Raw genomic sequence first — 15,216 nt, forward strand, 5'->3', positions numbered from 1 at the left:
TTTGAAACTGGTTTTCTGTATTAAATTCATTCGTTGTATGCAAAATTTTACTCTTACAGTATTAGAAATGGTCTATGTGGCTCACTCTGCTCTCTGCTGTATTTCAGCCTTTCATTCGCTGTAGTTTACAGTGCAGGGATCTAGTTGATGAAGCAAAGAAGTTTCATCTGAGGCCTGAACTTCGGAGTCAGATGCAGGGACCCAGGACAAGAGCTCGTCTAGGTAAGCTGGCATCTTGACTGAATTAGGTGATATCTCTCAAAACCTCTTTCAGGTGGCATAATACAATTGAAAAGACATTCTATAAGCAGTACAAAGACTTTGTTTTAGACCTGCTCTTAATCTTTTATTCTGTCATCTTAGGTAAGTCATTACATTCTAAGCTTCCTTTCCTAGGAAGCAAGAATATCTTTCCTATGTATTTCACATAACTATTTGGAAATTAAATGAGATAACATTTAAAAGCACATTATATATTGTCAAGTGTTATGTAATATGTTACAATTTTCTTTGAGTATTTTTGGATTCTGTGAGAGACTATTTTGGATGTCATGTGGTAAGTGGTAATACTCTCTCCCACTTCTCCCCTTGTCCTTAGCGTGGTTCTTTTTTCCATTCTAGAATGAAAAAAGGAAGGAAAAGTAACCCAATGTAGTAGAAAATACAGGAACATTAGCAGTGACATGCACAGGAGCCCAACCCTGGAGCCAGACTTGTGGGTATAGATCCCAGTTCACCACTTACTAGATACATTAACTTGGGTAGGAAACAACTTCTCTGTGCTTTAATTGCCTCACTTGTAAAATAGGAATCATCATAGCACCTACCTCTAAAGCTATTTCAAAGGAAGTAATTTGTGAAGGCCTAGCATAATTCTTGTTATCTATTATTTTAGTAAACAAACCTAGGTTTCAAATCCCAGCCCCACCAGTTGCTGTCTTGGTTGGACATGATAACAGTTTATCTGAGCCTATCCTTCTGCCTCTAAAATGAGGGTTGGTTTCTTATCCCACTGGGTCACTAGGATTAATTGAGACAATACAAGTAAGATTCCTACCAGAGCTGGCACAGAGTAAGTGTGAAGATAGTTCTTCTCTTCCCATTTCCTATTGTCTCTAGTTCACTGTCCCAAGACACTAACTGTAATGTGTAAAAGTATTTTATAAATTATGAATTACTCTATATATATGAAGTGGTATTTTTATTGTTTCCTTTTTCTTATCTTGCTATGGAATCATGCATGCTAGGAACATAATTGATAATTAAACTGGTCACTCATAGGTTTAAGGGGAATAGTGTTTTATTTCTCTCTTTTTTAATACCATAAGTACCATATTTTCAAGGTACAAATTTTATTTATTTATTTGGTGGTGCTAAAGATCAAATCTAGGGGTTTGTGCATTATAAGCAAATGCTTTACCACCAAGCCACATCCCTAGTCCTAAGTAAAAATTTTAAAAATATAGAGAAGCATAAAATAAAAATCATCCAGGGCTGGGGATATGCCTCAGTGGTCAAGGTGCCCCTGAGTTCAATTCCTGGTCCCAAAATAAATTTTAAAATTAATTAATTAATTAATTAAAGGTCCATTGACAACTAAAACAATATTTTTTTAAAAAATCATCCATAATCCCACCACCCAAAGATATTGTTTTTAAAAAAGGGAACTCTCAGATAAGGCATTATAGATGGTACTGTTCTGATAATTCCTGCAGAATGACAAAATGTGATCTGTATGTCATATAATATATACAGAAGTATATGTTAACACAAGAACCACATATGTAAAATTATAAAAATATTAGAAGGTATAGAGAAATATTTGTTTAACTTCTGAATGAAAAGCCTTATCTTTTTAAATTGTAAAATAAATGTAATGTAAATTTTGCCATTGTAACTTTTTTTTTTTTTTTGGTACCAGAGATTGAACCCAGGGGTGCTTAGTTATTGAGCCATGTCCCCAGCCCTTTTTATTTTTTATATGGAAACAGGGTCTCACTAAGTTGCTTAGGTGTTGCTAAATTGCTGAGGCTGGCCTCAACTTGCAATCCTTCTGCTTCAGCCTCCTGAGCCACTGGGATTAAAAAGTATATCACTGGGATTAGAAGTGTATATCACTGTACCTGGCCATTATGACCATTTTTAAATATACAAATGAATAGTATTAAACACATTCACATTTTTGTATAACCAATCAATCATCTGATCTCTTTTTACATGGCAAAACTGAAACTCTGTACCCATTAAACAACAATTCTAATGAGTAGGAACCTTTCTAGCCAAGATAGAAAAACAGATTCCCACAAGGTTACTTAACTATATCAGTTATATATATATTTTTAATTGATGGCAAAAACAAAGAGATGAACTGGAAAACTACATATTCTATATGGTTAATATTTTTAATATGAAAAGAACCCACATAAATCGACAAGAAAAAATAATAATAGGAGATCAGCAAAATTGCTGTATAATAGCATACAGAAGAGAAAATAAAAGTGACCTTTAACATCTAAAAATACATTTCAGGACTGGGGATGTGGCTCAAGCGGTAGTGCGCTCACCTGGCATGCATGCGGCCCGGGTTCGATCCTCAGCACCACATACAAACAAAGATGTTGTGTCCGCCGAAAACTGAAAAATAAATATTAAAAAAAATAAATAAATAAAATAAAATAAAAATACACTTCATACCAGGCATGGTGACACCTGCCTCTAATCCCAGTTACTTAGAAGACTTTGTTTCAAAAGGTAGAAAGGCTTGGGAATGTAGTTCAGTGATAGAGCACCCCTGGGTTCAATCCCAGGTACGGCAAAAAACAAAAATAAAAATATACTTCACTAGAAGGTCTAGAAATTAATATTAAACAAAGTAATTATTTGAGTTTAAAATATGTAAAACCCAAAATAAAATGTACACGTCTATAATTTATAAATAAAATGCCCTACTTCTAGGAATCTATGCTGTACAAATAAACACTAATATGTAAGAATATATATAAGAATGCTTACCATAAACTGATAATGTTGCCAGAAAAAAAGGAATACAGCCTTAATTCCATCTGAAGGGGAATGAATGATTGACTAGATTATAGTACAACTATACTGGCTAATATTTTGAAACACACTTCTCCCCTCTCCCTAAAATAAAGACCACGTCACTGCCAGGATGCCTCAGTTTTAGTAATGTGGGTTTTTTCCCCACATTGTTCTTGTTAGATATCCTAGACACACTTTTCTCACTAAAAAAAAAAAAAAATTAAGTACCCCTTTGAGGTGTTCACATAAAAAGCAAAGGGAGATCAGTAGAAGAGAAGAAAGGGACCACAAGGGGAGAGGGCCATCAAGTGGTGCATGCCTGTAATCCTAGCAAGTCAGGAGGACAGGAGGATCACAAGATTGAGGCCAGCCTCAGTGTCTTGGTAAGACTCTGATCAACTCAGCAAGACCCTGTCTCAATAAAAAGGGCTGGATTTATAGCTTGGTAATAAAGCACCCCTGCATTCCATACAAAACCAAAAAAAAATACATTTATTGGCAAAAAACAACAAGCTTCCTTCCAGTTGACCCTTCTATATTTGTTTTACATATTAGTCAAATTGTTTTGTGTATTGGTCCCCAACTTAGGATCCAAGGATATTAAGCCCTTGGGAGTCCTTCCAGAGGAGACTTTCTAGGCAAAAAGCAAATAACAAAGGAAAGCATATTGGATTAAATAAAAACTCGTATACAAATTTTAAGGAAAATAAGTTTGGCACAACCACAGTAAAGGGTTAAAACCATTTAAAGACTTGACTATACAGTTCAGAAAAGGACAAATATAATTGACTAGTAAATATAAAGGAAGAAAGTTAAACCTAATTAATAATAGTCTTTATTAGTAATAAAATAATAATGAAAACAGTTACTTTCCTACCATAATATTAGATATTAAAAAACAATATTCAGTGCTACAGAGAGTCTTTATTAGTAATAAAATAATAATGAAAACAGTTACTTTCCTACCAGAATATTAGATATTAAAAAACAATATTCAGTGCTACAGAGAATTGAATGAGTTGGCCTTTTAATAGTGTTGGTGGGAGTATAAATTGGTATAGTCTCGAAAAATCCTCTTCTATCAGAAGTCTTTTTCCAGTTCATGTTTTTCACTCCAGCAATCCTTCAGTTTCTTTGTTAAGAAAATTATCAGTACCTGGGAGATATAGCTTAGTCGTAGATTGTGTGCTTAGCATGTGTGAAGCCCTAGATTCAATCCCTAGCACCAAAACACAAAACAAAATATAACCAGGAAAAGTTTCATTTCTAAGGATATTTATATGTGATTATAATTCCTGAAATGCCTAAGAATATTATAACCATGTATTGAAATATTTTGTTAATATCTTTGGAAAGTGAAATAAAAACTGCAGAATAAATATATATGGTCCCATTTTTGTTTTATAAATATGTAGAAACACATCTGGAAGGAAATAATGTTACATTTTGATATGTCTTTGTACTGTGGAATTATGGGTAAATTTTTCATAATATAAAATAGTATTTAATCATATGAAACAAGCATAATGTTTGTTTTCCAAGTTTTTAGTGAAAATGTATTATATATTCTGTATTAATAATTAGAAAAATAGTTTTTAAAAATCTTTTTAATGGGGGGCTGGGGATGTGGCTCAAATGGTAGCACACTTGCCTGGCATGCGTGCGGCCCAGGTTCGATCCTCATGTACCACATACAAACAAAGATGTTGTGTCCACCGATACTTGAAAAATAAATATCAAAAATTAAAAAAAAAAAAATCTTTTTAATGAGAGCATTAATTCACATATTAATTATGTGAAAGGGCAGGATGACTATATTAGTGCTTGAGTTGCTTTTTCTTAAAGATAACTTAGGAGGGGTGATTCACGCCAGTATCCCAGTGACTCAGGAAGATGAAGCAGGAGGATCACAAGTTGTAGGCCAGCCTTGGTAATTTAGTAAGAATGTCTCAAAAATAAAATGAAAAGGACTGGGAATATAACTCAGTGGTAGAGCACCCCTGGTTTCAATCCCCAGTACTTCAAGAAAATAAAAGAAAGAAGAAAGAAATTACTTTATTACTAGTCTCTCAAAACACAGGATGAAGTCTTTCATAACAAAGATGTTTGGGATTAATGACCCTGGGACCCAGCCCCCTGGAACCATAAATTCCCCAAGTGACTCACACTGACACTTCTTCCAAGTTCTGCTGTAGACAGAATGTTTACTGAGAAACCTTCAGTTAACTGGAAGTACTGTTAGTTCTTTGGGTTTTGTAACAATCCATTTCTTATCTGCTTCTGTGCCTCATCTTTCAAAAGCTTCCTCAATAAAATCATATCAAGACAGTTTTTTTAATCTAGGAATTACATAAAGCAACAAAATAACAGTTGAAAAAATCAGTGGAATAGAAAAATAGTTTTTAAAAATCTTTTTAATGAGAGCATTAATCTTTTTAAATCAGTGGAATTAAAATTTGCCAAGTGCAGGAAGTACTTCTCAGTTGTTGTAGCTATCTTCATTCCCTTCTACCTACAGGTATCTTCACCTAGTGTCATCTACAAGAGGAAATGTGTTTAGTTAGAACAATCACTCTCACATTCTCTGTTCAAATCAGGAAGGGAAGAGGTGGGGTAAGAAGGGAAGATAGGGGCTGGGGTTGTGGCTCAGTGGTAGAGTGCACGAGGCACTGGGTTCGATCCTCAGCACCACATAAATATAAAATAAAGATATTGTGTCCAGCTAAAACTAAATAAATATTTTTTTTAAAAAAAGGCAGATAGGTAGGGGAGATAGTGCTGCCATGAAAGTTGGAGGCCAAGCTCAATGTCAGCCTCAACAACGTAGCCAGGCTATGGAAGACACAAAGAACTTATGGTTCTGACCTCTTCCAGCTTGAGGAAATTTTAGGCATATAAAAGTAGCTTAATATTAAAGGAACCTGCATTCAGATGCTTTGTTTTTCTAAGGAGCTGCCTACTGAAACCTACTTATTGACTCACTTTGGGGAAGAGTCTGCTTTATTTGGCAAGTACACAAGACAGGTGCCCTCTTAAAATATGAGGTTAATTCTGGGATTTATGTATGGATATGTGAGTGTGTGGTAAGAAAAATTTTATAAACATTTATTAAAAAAAAATCAGGAGGATATAATGATTTCCCATACCCATCACCCAGTTTCAACAATTAACAACTCATGGCCTATCTATTTTAAAGCAAATTCCAAACAGGATATAATTCTATGATAATATATACTTCAGCATGTATCCCAAAAAGATGAGGAACGTTTTTTAAAAAAACACATCCAAATTATCAGTCTAAAAAACACATACGGTTCCTTATTATCATCAGATATCAAGTATATGTTTTTAATTTTTTTCCCCATAATTAGTAGTTGTTTTAAGGGTTTTGGGGTTTGTTTGTTTGTTTTGGTTTTTTTGTTTTGGTGTTGTGGATTCAACCCAGGGGCATTTTACCATTGGACTACGTCCCTAGCCCATTTTGGTTTTTATTTTGAGATAGGTTCTCGCTAAATTATTTAGGGCCTGGCTATGTTGTTGAAGCTGACATTGAGCTTGGCCTCCAACTTGTGATCCTCCTGCCTCAGTTTCCTGAATAGCTTGGATTACAGGTGTGCCACCACCATGACCACCTGTTGCCTGTTTTTGAACACTGAAGTTGTTCAAATCAGGATCAGATAAAGTCCATACATTGCAGTGGTGTCCTATGTCTCTTTAGGTCTTTAAACCATAGTTTTTTTTTCCCCTCCTGCTTTAGTTTTTCCTTTGTTTGTTGACAAAACCAGGCTGTTTGACCTGTAGAATTTCCCTTATTCTGTATTTTGTTAATTACATCCTTATAAAAGTATTTAACATGTTCTTCTTTCCCCTGTATTTTGTATAGACTGGTGATTATACTAGAGGCTTGATAAGATTTAGGCTCAGTGTCTTGGAAAAATTACTTCACAGGTTGTAGTGTTTTTTTTTGTTTGTTTGTTTGTTTTCCTATACATCAATCACATCAGGAAGCACACAGTGTCCAATGATAATATATTAGCTTTTCACCTAATTACTGTAGCAGCCATTGATGATAATTATCAAATCCATAACTTCATCTGTCTTTCTTGTCAGCTTCAAAGTGTGCTACATTTGCTCTTTCAAGTCCAGGTTACTTATAAGATCTGCTTGGTCTCCTAAATGCCTTCCTAGTGATTGAATTGTCCAAAGCTCCACCAACTGTTCTCTCCATGAATTCTCATAGACTTTGCCCTTTGAAAAGAGCCAAGGTAGGAAATCTTTTATCAGAATAAGGCCTTAGGGGAGAGGGGAGGAAATAAAGGCTGTCAGAATAGCTTCTTTGGGAAAATAGAAGGAATGACTTTCCTTTAAAAGCTTCATCTTTGGTAACCTCACAGTTTTGATGAATTGACAGAGAATGTGATCATATAGTTAGCCAAGTTGGAAAAATAAATGTTCGTGAAAAGAGATTTCTTAAATCTTGCCAGGCGCAGTGGCTCGTGTCTGTAATCCCAGAGACTAAGGCAGGAGGATTGCAAGTTCAAGGCCAGCGTTGGCAATTTAGCAAGGCCCTAAGCAATTTAACGAGACCCTGCTGAAAAATAAAAATTAAAAAAAGGACAGGATACTTGGCTCAGTGATTAAGTGCCCTTGGGTTCAATACCCAGTACCAATTACAAATAAAATCTTATTACTTGGTTTCTAAGCCTTAACCCTCACCATTTTTGGGATAGGGTTAAGAAAATGTTTTTTTCTTCGTTAGGAAGAAATTTCCAATTTGGGTTTTCCAGGCTGAGGAGAGCAGGAAAGGAGCCTCCCAACTATATTTAGGACCCCAGTTACAATGTTAGCCAGAATCATCTAGCTATATTGAAATGATGTAGTGGAATGTTCAGGTTCGCCTTCTGTAGTTTTAATGTCCAGAAACTTTCATTTCAGAAATTCAGGTTCTCAAGAGCTAGACTCTTAAGAAGAAATAGTTTCCCACTAAGCAGCCCTGTGATGTATCTCCTATTTCAGATTGCTGCTTTTGCTTACTTAAAACAAGATAACCTAGAGCTATGTATGCTTATTCTTCCCTAGGAGTAGTTACCGAGCCAAAGATGATGACATAACGTATTTTTTCTTTGTCCTTAGGAGCCAATGAAGTGCTTCTGGTGGTTGGTGGCTTCGGAAGCCAGCAGTCTCCCATTGATGTAGTAGAGAAATATGACCCCAAGACTCAGGAGTGGAGCTTTTTGCCAGTAAGTGGTAGTGAAACCATTCGTGGGCAGAGAGCTTAAATGTCCTACATTCCTGACTTAAGATGATAACCAGTTAGCCCACGAGTAGAAAAGCATAGTAGCCACATGTGTTTCTTACTACAATGTTGCACACACAGTAGATACTCCATAAATGGGTTGTTTTGTTTATTTTTATTCTTTTGTGGTACTGGGGATCAAACCCAGAGCCTGACACATGCTAGGCAAGTGCCCTGCCACGGAGCTACACCCCAAGCCCCTCAATAAACAGTTTAGGTTAGAAAATCAGAAGATTAAACTTCAGGAACATTGGTGTTCCTGTTTGAATTTAATTCAGCTGTCCACCATTATTTAGGTACCGCTGATCATGCTGTATTAAATGTTTTAAATCAAACTTGTGTTCAGTTGAACTCAAAAACTTTGTATCTTTCATCCTCAGTATTTATTATTTCAGTACTGAAATATTTTCTGAGAAAACTTGGAAATCTTTTGATCAGTCCTTCCTTTTGTAATTTTGAATACTGGCCCTATGATTGATTAGCAATGTGGGGATACTTTTCCACATTATAGAAGGATATCAGTCTCTTAGCCCAGTGCCTTTGAAGTCAATCACTGGGTAGTAGAAAGGCATGAAATCTCTTGGAAATCTTGGAACAAGGTAAATGTGCTTCTAGAAAGCACCACAGCAAAAATTCCATTCAGCTGGAGGCCACTTGAGGAGGAACCACTGCCTCAGGAAAAGTTCATGGTGACAGGTAAAAGAAGCAAAGAGGTGTATAATAAAGACAGAAAGGTCAGCAAAATGTAAGGCCTAAAACTTGCCTGAATGAAATCCTCTGTACCTCTTCTTTCCCAAATCCATAGAGCATCACTCGTAAGAGACGTTATGTGGCCTCAGTGTCCCTACATGACCGGATCTATGTAATTGGTGGCTATGATGGCCGTTCCCGCCTCAGTTCAGTGGAATGTCTAGACTCCACAGCAGATGAGGATGGGGTCTGGTATTCTGTGGCCCCTATGAATGTCCGACGAGGTCTTGCTGGAGCTACCACCCTGGGAGGTAGGCTTGCTGTACAGACCATGTTTCCATCTCACTGTAACTAGACCAGTGTATCAGCATTCTTACCTCTCCTGTTATCTGGCAGGAATTATGGAGGATAAACTGGCAAGGTCAAATGTTTCTTTTTGGTTTTGGAACTGACAGTGTTACAGAAGCTGTTTGATATTTGTGGATCTTTCAATAATGACTCCAAAGTTGGTAATTCAAGTTCCATTGTGCTGGATGAGAACTAGCGCTAGTTGTATTTCAGATTCCCAGGTAGTCTTTGAATGCTTTTAAGAATTTCATCTTACACCATTCTTTTTAAAGATCTCTTAACTGTGCTATCTTCCTTATCTCTGAGACACAATTGACTTATCCCAGTTAAACACAACATTTTTGCTCCCAGACATGTGAAGAATCTGTGGGGAATTGTAAAGAAAAGAATTCTTTGAAATCTCTCATTCTTTAATAGTCTGTAATTTGTTCATTCTGAACAGATATGATATACGTCTCTGGAGGCTTTGATGGAAGCCGACGTCATACCAGTATGGAGCGATATGACCCAAACATTGACCAGTGGAGCATGCTAGGAGATATGCAGACAGCTCGAGAGGGTGCTGGACTAGTAGTGGCCAGTGGAGTGATCTACTGTCTAGGTATTCAGCCTGGGATGCAGGGATGGAGAGAACTCAATGGTTAGCAGACTCTAGGTAGAATTCCTTTTTATCCAAATTAAGTTCATAGACTTCCTTCCACAAGGATTGTTGGTCTGTCTCAATATATTTTCCATTAACTGGGATTATCATTTTTTTTATAAGCAAACAGTAGGGTAGTATTAGATTTCTGTTTGGGTTATTAGAACTCTGTGGGAGAATTGAAACTAAAAAAATTATGTGAAGCAATAAGGGAATGCTAACTGGGAATGGGCCTGAGGGTTTACCTTTCTTGTTGGAATGATCTCTACTTTATTTTCCAGGAGGATATGATGGCTTGAATATTTTAAATTCAGTTGAGAAATACGATCCACATACTGGACACTGGACTAATGTTACACCAATGGCTACCAAGCGTTCAGGTAAAACCAGTAGATTTGAGGGAGGAGGCAGGAAACAGTGCTGTCAAATCTTTACACATGCAGTATTAATGTACAGGACAATATCAGTAAATCAGAGTTGCAATTCCTGTTTCCCTATAGACTTGTATAAGTTAGATTCAAGTTTCTTCCTTGCCTCTTTTCTTTAAATATTATTGAGAAAAAGATAAACTTTCAACTAGATTATAAATTTGAGGGCAAAAACTTTTTTGTTTTACTCATTTTAATGTCTTTGTTCCCTTCCTGCATGACAAAATATTTAATACAATTTTGTGTTGTTGTAATATATGTTAAATAAAACATCTAATGTATAAGGACAGAACAATAGCTGTTTACCTTCACTGAGAGCTTCTTGAAATTGACTAGGCTGGGTATGTAAGAAAAGAGAAAACACTACTCCTCCAGTTTTCTTCTGGATAAATATTGGACCATAACCAAAGTAATGACTCCTTTCTTTCCTCTCACCATTATTGCCCCTTCCTGTTTTCTCCTACTGTGAAGAGATTGAGCTCTGAGTTAATGAAGGTGAAGAAGAAAACCATTTCAAATTTTCTTTTATCATTCTAAGTCCTAGTCAGAGAGTTTACAGATGAGCCAGGCATAGCTATAATCATAGTAACTCTAAAGGTTGAGGCAAGAGGATCACAAGTTCAAAGCCACTTGGAGCCATTTAGCAAGATCCTGCCTCAAAATAAAAAAATCAAGAAGAGGGTCTGGGAATGTAGCTTAGTGGTAGAGAGCTTAGGTTCAGTCCCTATACAGAAGGTGTGGAGGTGGGGGCTGGAGATGGAAAAACCTATACTGCCCTAGATTTTTTCTAGGCCTGTGTAGGGCATTTCCATATGCCTTGCCTACCCCAGAGCTCAGCTAGCCATTAATGACCATGTTTTGTTTCTAGAATTCAAATCCTAGGCGCAATAACATTACTTGGCTAATATACTCTTTTTTTTCCCCAGGTGCTGGAGTAGCCCTTCTGAATGACCATATTTATGTGGTGGGGGGATTTGATGGCACAGCCCACCTTTCTTCAGTTGAAGCATACAACATTCGCACTGATTCCTGGACAACTGTCACTAGTATGACCACTCCGCGATGTTATGTAGGGGCCACAGTGCTTCGGGGGAGACTCTATGCAATTGCAGGGTAAGAATTTAGAAACCAGAGTAGAATCCTGCATCCAGGGCAAGAGTCTCTGGGATCCAAACCCCATTTTTGGGTGGAGACAATTTAGGTGGAGGAGATATCTGTAGTGATAACCCTAATGAAGGACTGATACATAATGCTCGTTTCTTTTCTTTTGCTTTTCCCCACTCAGATATGATGGCAATTCCCTGCTGAGTAGCATTGAATGCTATGACCCAATCATCGACAGTTGGGAAGTAGTGACATCCATGGGAACCCAGCGCTGTGATGCTGGTGTGTGTGTTCTCCGAGAGAAATGACCATTGTTAGAGCACCATCCAGAGCTAGTGACCAGTCCAGAGGACAGATTGTGGAAGAGTCAAGGATCCTTTCCAGAATATCTATTTCTCACTGTGTGCACAGAGTGATTACAAGCACCAGTGCAGTGATGATTGTACTTATTTGACCACACTCCCCCTCGCGCTGGTAATATCCCACACAAGGGTGTGAAACAGGTACCCAAGGGAAGAGAATGCACAGTGAATGGATGTGAGACCAGATAGCCTCTCCCTCTGGTCTGGGGAGCACTTTCTTATTATTTCTTTCTTAACCATGTGCTTGGGAGTGTGTGTGTGTGTGTGTGTGTGTGTGTGTGTGTGTGTTCTGCCTCTTACATTGCAGAGAACTAAGGTGGGTATGGCCTCTACATATAGACAGTACCCAGTCTAAATGATTGGAGGGATTCCAGCTTGAGTAAGCTTGGTAAAATCCAAGTCCAAGTCCAAGTCCCTCCTGCCCCCACCCGGGAACAAATACCTTTTCTAATCTACAAAGAGCTGAGGACTCCACAGTTCCATTCAGAAAAAAAACAAAAGGGAGAGCCCTATCAAAACTTTGGGGGCCAAGGGAAGAGTTCTGTGTGACATCCCTTAGGGGAAAAGGTTTGGTATATCCAAACTGAGGTTAGAATAAGTGACATGAACTGAGTTTGATGGGATGTGAGTTAACCTACACTACCACTAAATATAACCTAGAAGACTGAGAAGGATATATTATTTGAAAGATCTTTTTATTACCCCAAGTTCTTTCTAAAAGTAAAGTGCTGTACATCTTGGAACTGGAGACTGAGAGAATACAGAATGAACAAATGTTGGAATGAGAGGAGATGGCTTAAATATACCTGGGGATAAACTAGAAGTACCTGTGATTTTACAATCATCTTATTCCCTGCCAGGGCTCTTGTAGCCATGGCAATGTTTATCTTGAAAGGGTGAAAGACTTTCTTTGTTGAATCAAATACTACTACACTATTACGCTATTTATTTGGGGATGGGGTGGGGGGTGGCAGCAACCTGGTAGTTTAACTACCTGATTACTGCCCCGTTCTTTTAAGAGCACACTTCTGCTAAGAAGTGTTTTTTACTGCTGTGTTTGGTACATTTAGTCTTCTTCCTGCTCTAAGTTTCCCTTACCTGTCTTTCGAGTGAATTTTATTCATCCCAGGACAGAATAATCAAGAACAACCAAAATTCTTGTTAGTTCCAGTACCTCTGCTCTCACCATTTCTGAGCTACCATTCAGACCTCTTCTGTGTCATAAAGTTGTTGATTATGGGTATAGGAGTGTGGGAATGTGATAACTTAAAACAAGGATGCACTTTCCCTTTGCTCTGGAATTCCACTTTTTCCTCTTTCTGAGTTGTATTGACCTACAGAATTAATTTCCTTTGTATTTTTTTAAGAAAATAAAAAAGTCAACTGTCTCAAATGCCTTTAAGAGAGTTTGTGTGGGCAGGGGATATAGCTCCGTGGCAGAACACTTACCTGTCATACATGAACTCTGGGTTCCATCCCCAGCACCACACACACACATATACATACATGTTTGTTGCTAATGAGCTCTGCCTTCAGACATTTTAAGGAATAGGCATACAGATCAGCTGTAGGTCCTGTCTCTATCTGTTCACTGTGTGTGTGCCAACTAGCTCTGCTATTTTTGTTAGACAAGGGTAAGAGATAGCACTTTGGCCACAGTTTGGAGGTTCTCCAAACTGTTCAATGTTAATCTGAATTTGTCGTATTCATTGGCCCCTCTCCCACCTGGAGTTTACTTGAAACCAAAGGAAATAAAGAGGGGAACTTATTTAGCACCCACTTGAATTTTTCAGTCACCCCAGTCCTTTGTTGTGATAGGTTTTTGTTTGTTTTTGACATACTGGGAATTGAACCAGAGCCTCATGCATGCTAGGCAAGCACTCTACCACTGAACTACATCCCCAGCCCTTTTTATTTGATACTGAGACAAGATCTTGCCATTTTCCCCAGGCTGGCCTCAAATTTGAGATTCTGCCTCAGCCTACCAAGTAACTGGGTACAGATGTGTACCACCATACCCTCCCACCCCAGTCCTTTTTCTGTTTACTTCAATTTATTGCACATGATGTAAACAGCTATGCAGAAGGCCTGCGAAACTGCAAAAATTTGGATGTTCTCAGAGCAAAAGGAAGTGCATAAAAGGAAATCATTTTCACTACAGAGGCCTGCCAGCCTTTCTTTATCATATGGATTGACACATTGTAATTTTTGTTTTTATTATTGCTTTTTTGTTTTGTTTGATCTTTGGGGTTTTTGTTTTTGTTTCTGGGTTTGTGCCTGCTAACCACAACCTGTGAAACCTGGCTCATCTTATCTCAGGAAGAGATTAAGGGGAAATTGCAGGTGAGGCAGAAATGGAGGTATAGGACTGATGGCTCTAGTACCAATTCCTGAATTCAGGCCAAATTCATAAATACATGAAGCCACCAAATTCATGTAAAACATGAAGCCGCAGCTGAATGTTCTACAGGAAATCAACATGTAAAACTCACTGCTCCTTTTCTACTTTATTCCCCAATTTTACACACCTTCACATTTTCTCACTTGTACACAAGGATCTCCCTAATTTGGTGGTTCCTCGTTATTCTAGCTCCTATAATTGGTAGTCAGTTACCTACTTACTTAGCTAAGGAAAGCTTTCTCTTGTCTGTCATCACAGTAGATACCCAGTTAGTTTCTAAGTTCTTACATTTCTTAGTTTCAGATCCATTCCCATATCTTCATTCTCTTCTACCAGACAGCTCGGGCCTTTATGCTGGATTCATGAGGTAATAATCTCCTAATGTCCTTACTACTACTATTTTCCTCTGTTATCCGATTCCTTTATTTTGTGAAGCTCAGATATAATCATTACAGTACTTAACATATAAGAGATTATTGGTATATATTGTGGTTATTTCCAGCCTAAAATTCCATAGATTTCCATTACCTATATTTTAAAGTTAAAATTCCTTAGTATGACATTAGACCCATGAGATCTAGTCCCATTCTACCTTCTCCCAGGGATAATGTGCTTCTTTCACTGGTCTATTTACCATTCCTAAATTTGCTCAAACCCTGGTTCGTGGATTATACTTTTCCCTCTAAATCTTGCTTTCCTGATAATCCTAGTCGCCTCTTAATGCCTAGTTAAAAGGTCACCTAGGTAAAGCCCTTTCAACTCCCCAGACAAAAGTATTCCCCAGTCCATTTACAGTAGTTTGCTCCTTAATGTTTTTTATTACATGCTATTGGGTTCAAGTGTCTTCCTGTTCAGGTTATATTCACGTATACAGAGATCCTAATTGTACCTCAGGGTGCAGCATCATG

The 15,216-nt window shown here is 37.6% G+C and overlaps 1 protein-coding gene across 1 annotated transcript in view; it reads left to right on the forward strand.

Annotated features, from left to right (window-relative positions):
• Klhl12 (kelch like family member 12) overlaps positions 1-13,300 on the forward strand; it is a 30,904-nt gene extending 17,604 nt beyond the window's left edge. Inside the window, exons 6-12 of the mRNA XM_027945649.2 lie at positions 108-222; positions 8,173-8,279; positions 9,141-9,336; positions 9,816-9,974; positions 10,295-10,393; positions 11,368-11,554; positions 11,727-13,300. Of these exons, the coding sequence (XP_027801450.1) occupies positions 108-222; positions 8,173-8,279; positions 9,141-9,336; positions 9,816-9,974; positions 10,295-10,393; positions 11,368-11,554; positions 11,727-11,853 (990 nt within the window). The 3' untranslated portion in view covers positions 11,854-13,300. The remainder of the gene's footprint in view (positions 1-107; positions 223-8,172; positions 8,280-9,140; positions 9,337-9,815; positions 9,975-10,294; positions 10,394-11,367; positions 11,555-11,726) is intronic.
• The last annotated feature ends 1,916 nt before the right edge of the window (positions 13,301-15,216 follow it).

This window comes from Marmota flaviventris, chromosome 12 (genome assembly GCF_047511675.1).
Source record: "Marmota flaviventris isolate mMarFla1 chromosome 12, mMarFla1.hap1, whole genome shotgun sequence".
Classification (NCBI taxonomy): domain Eukaryota; kingdom Metazoa; phylum Chordata; class Mammalia; order Rodentia; family Sciuridae; genus Marmota; species Marmota flaviventris.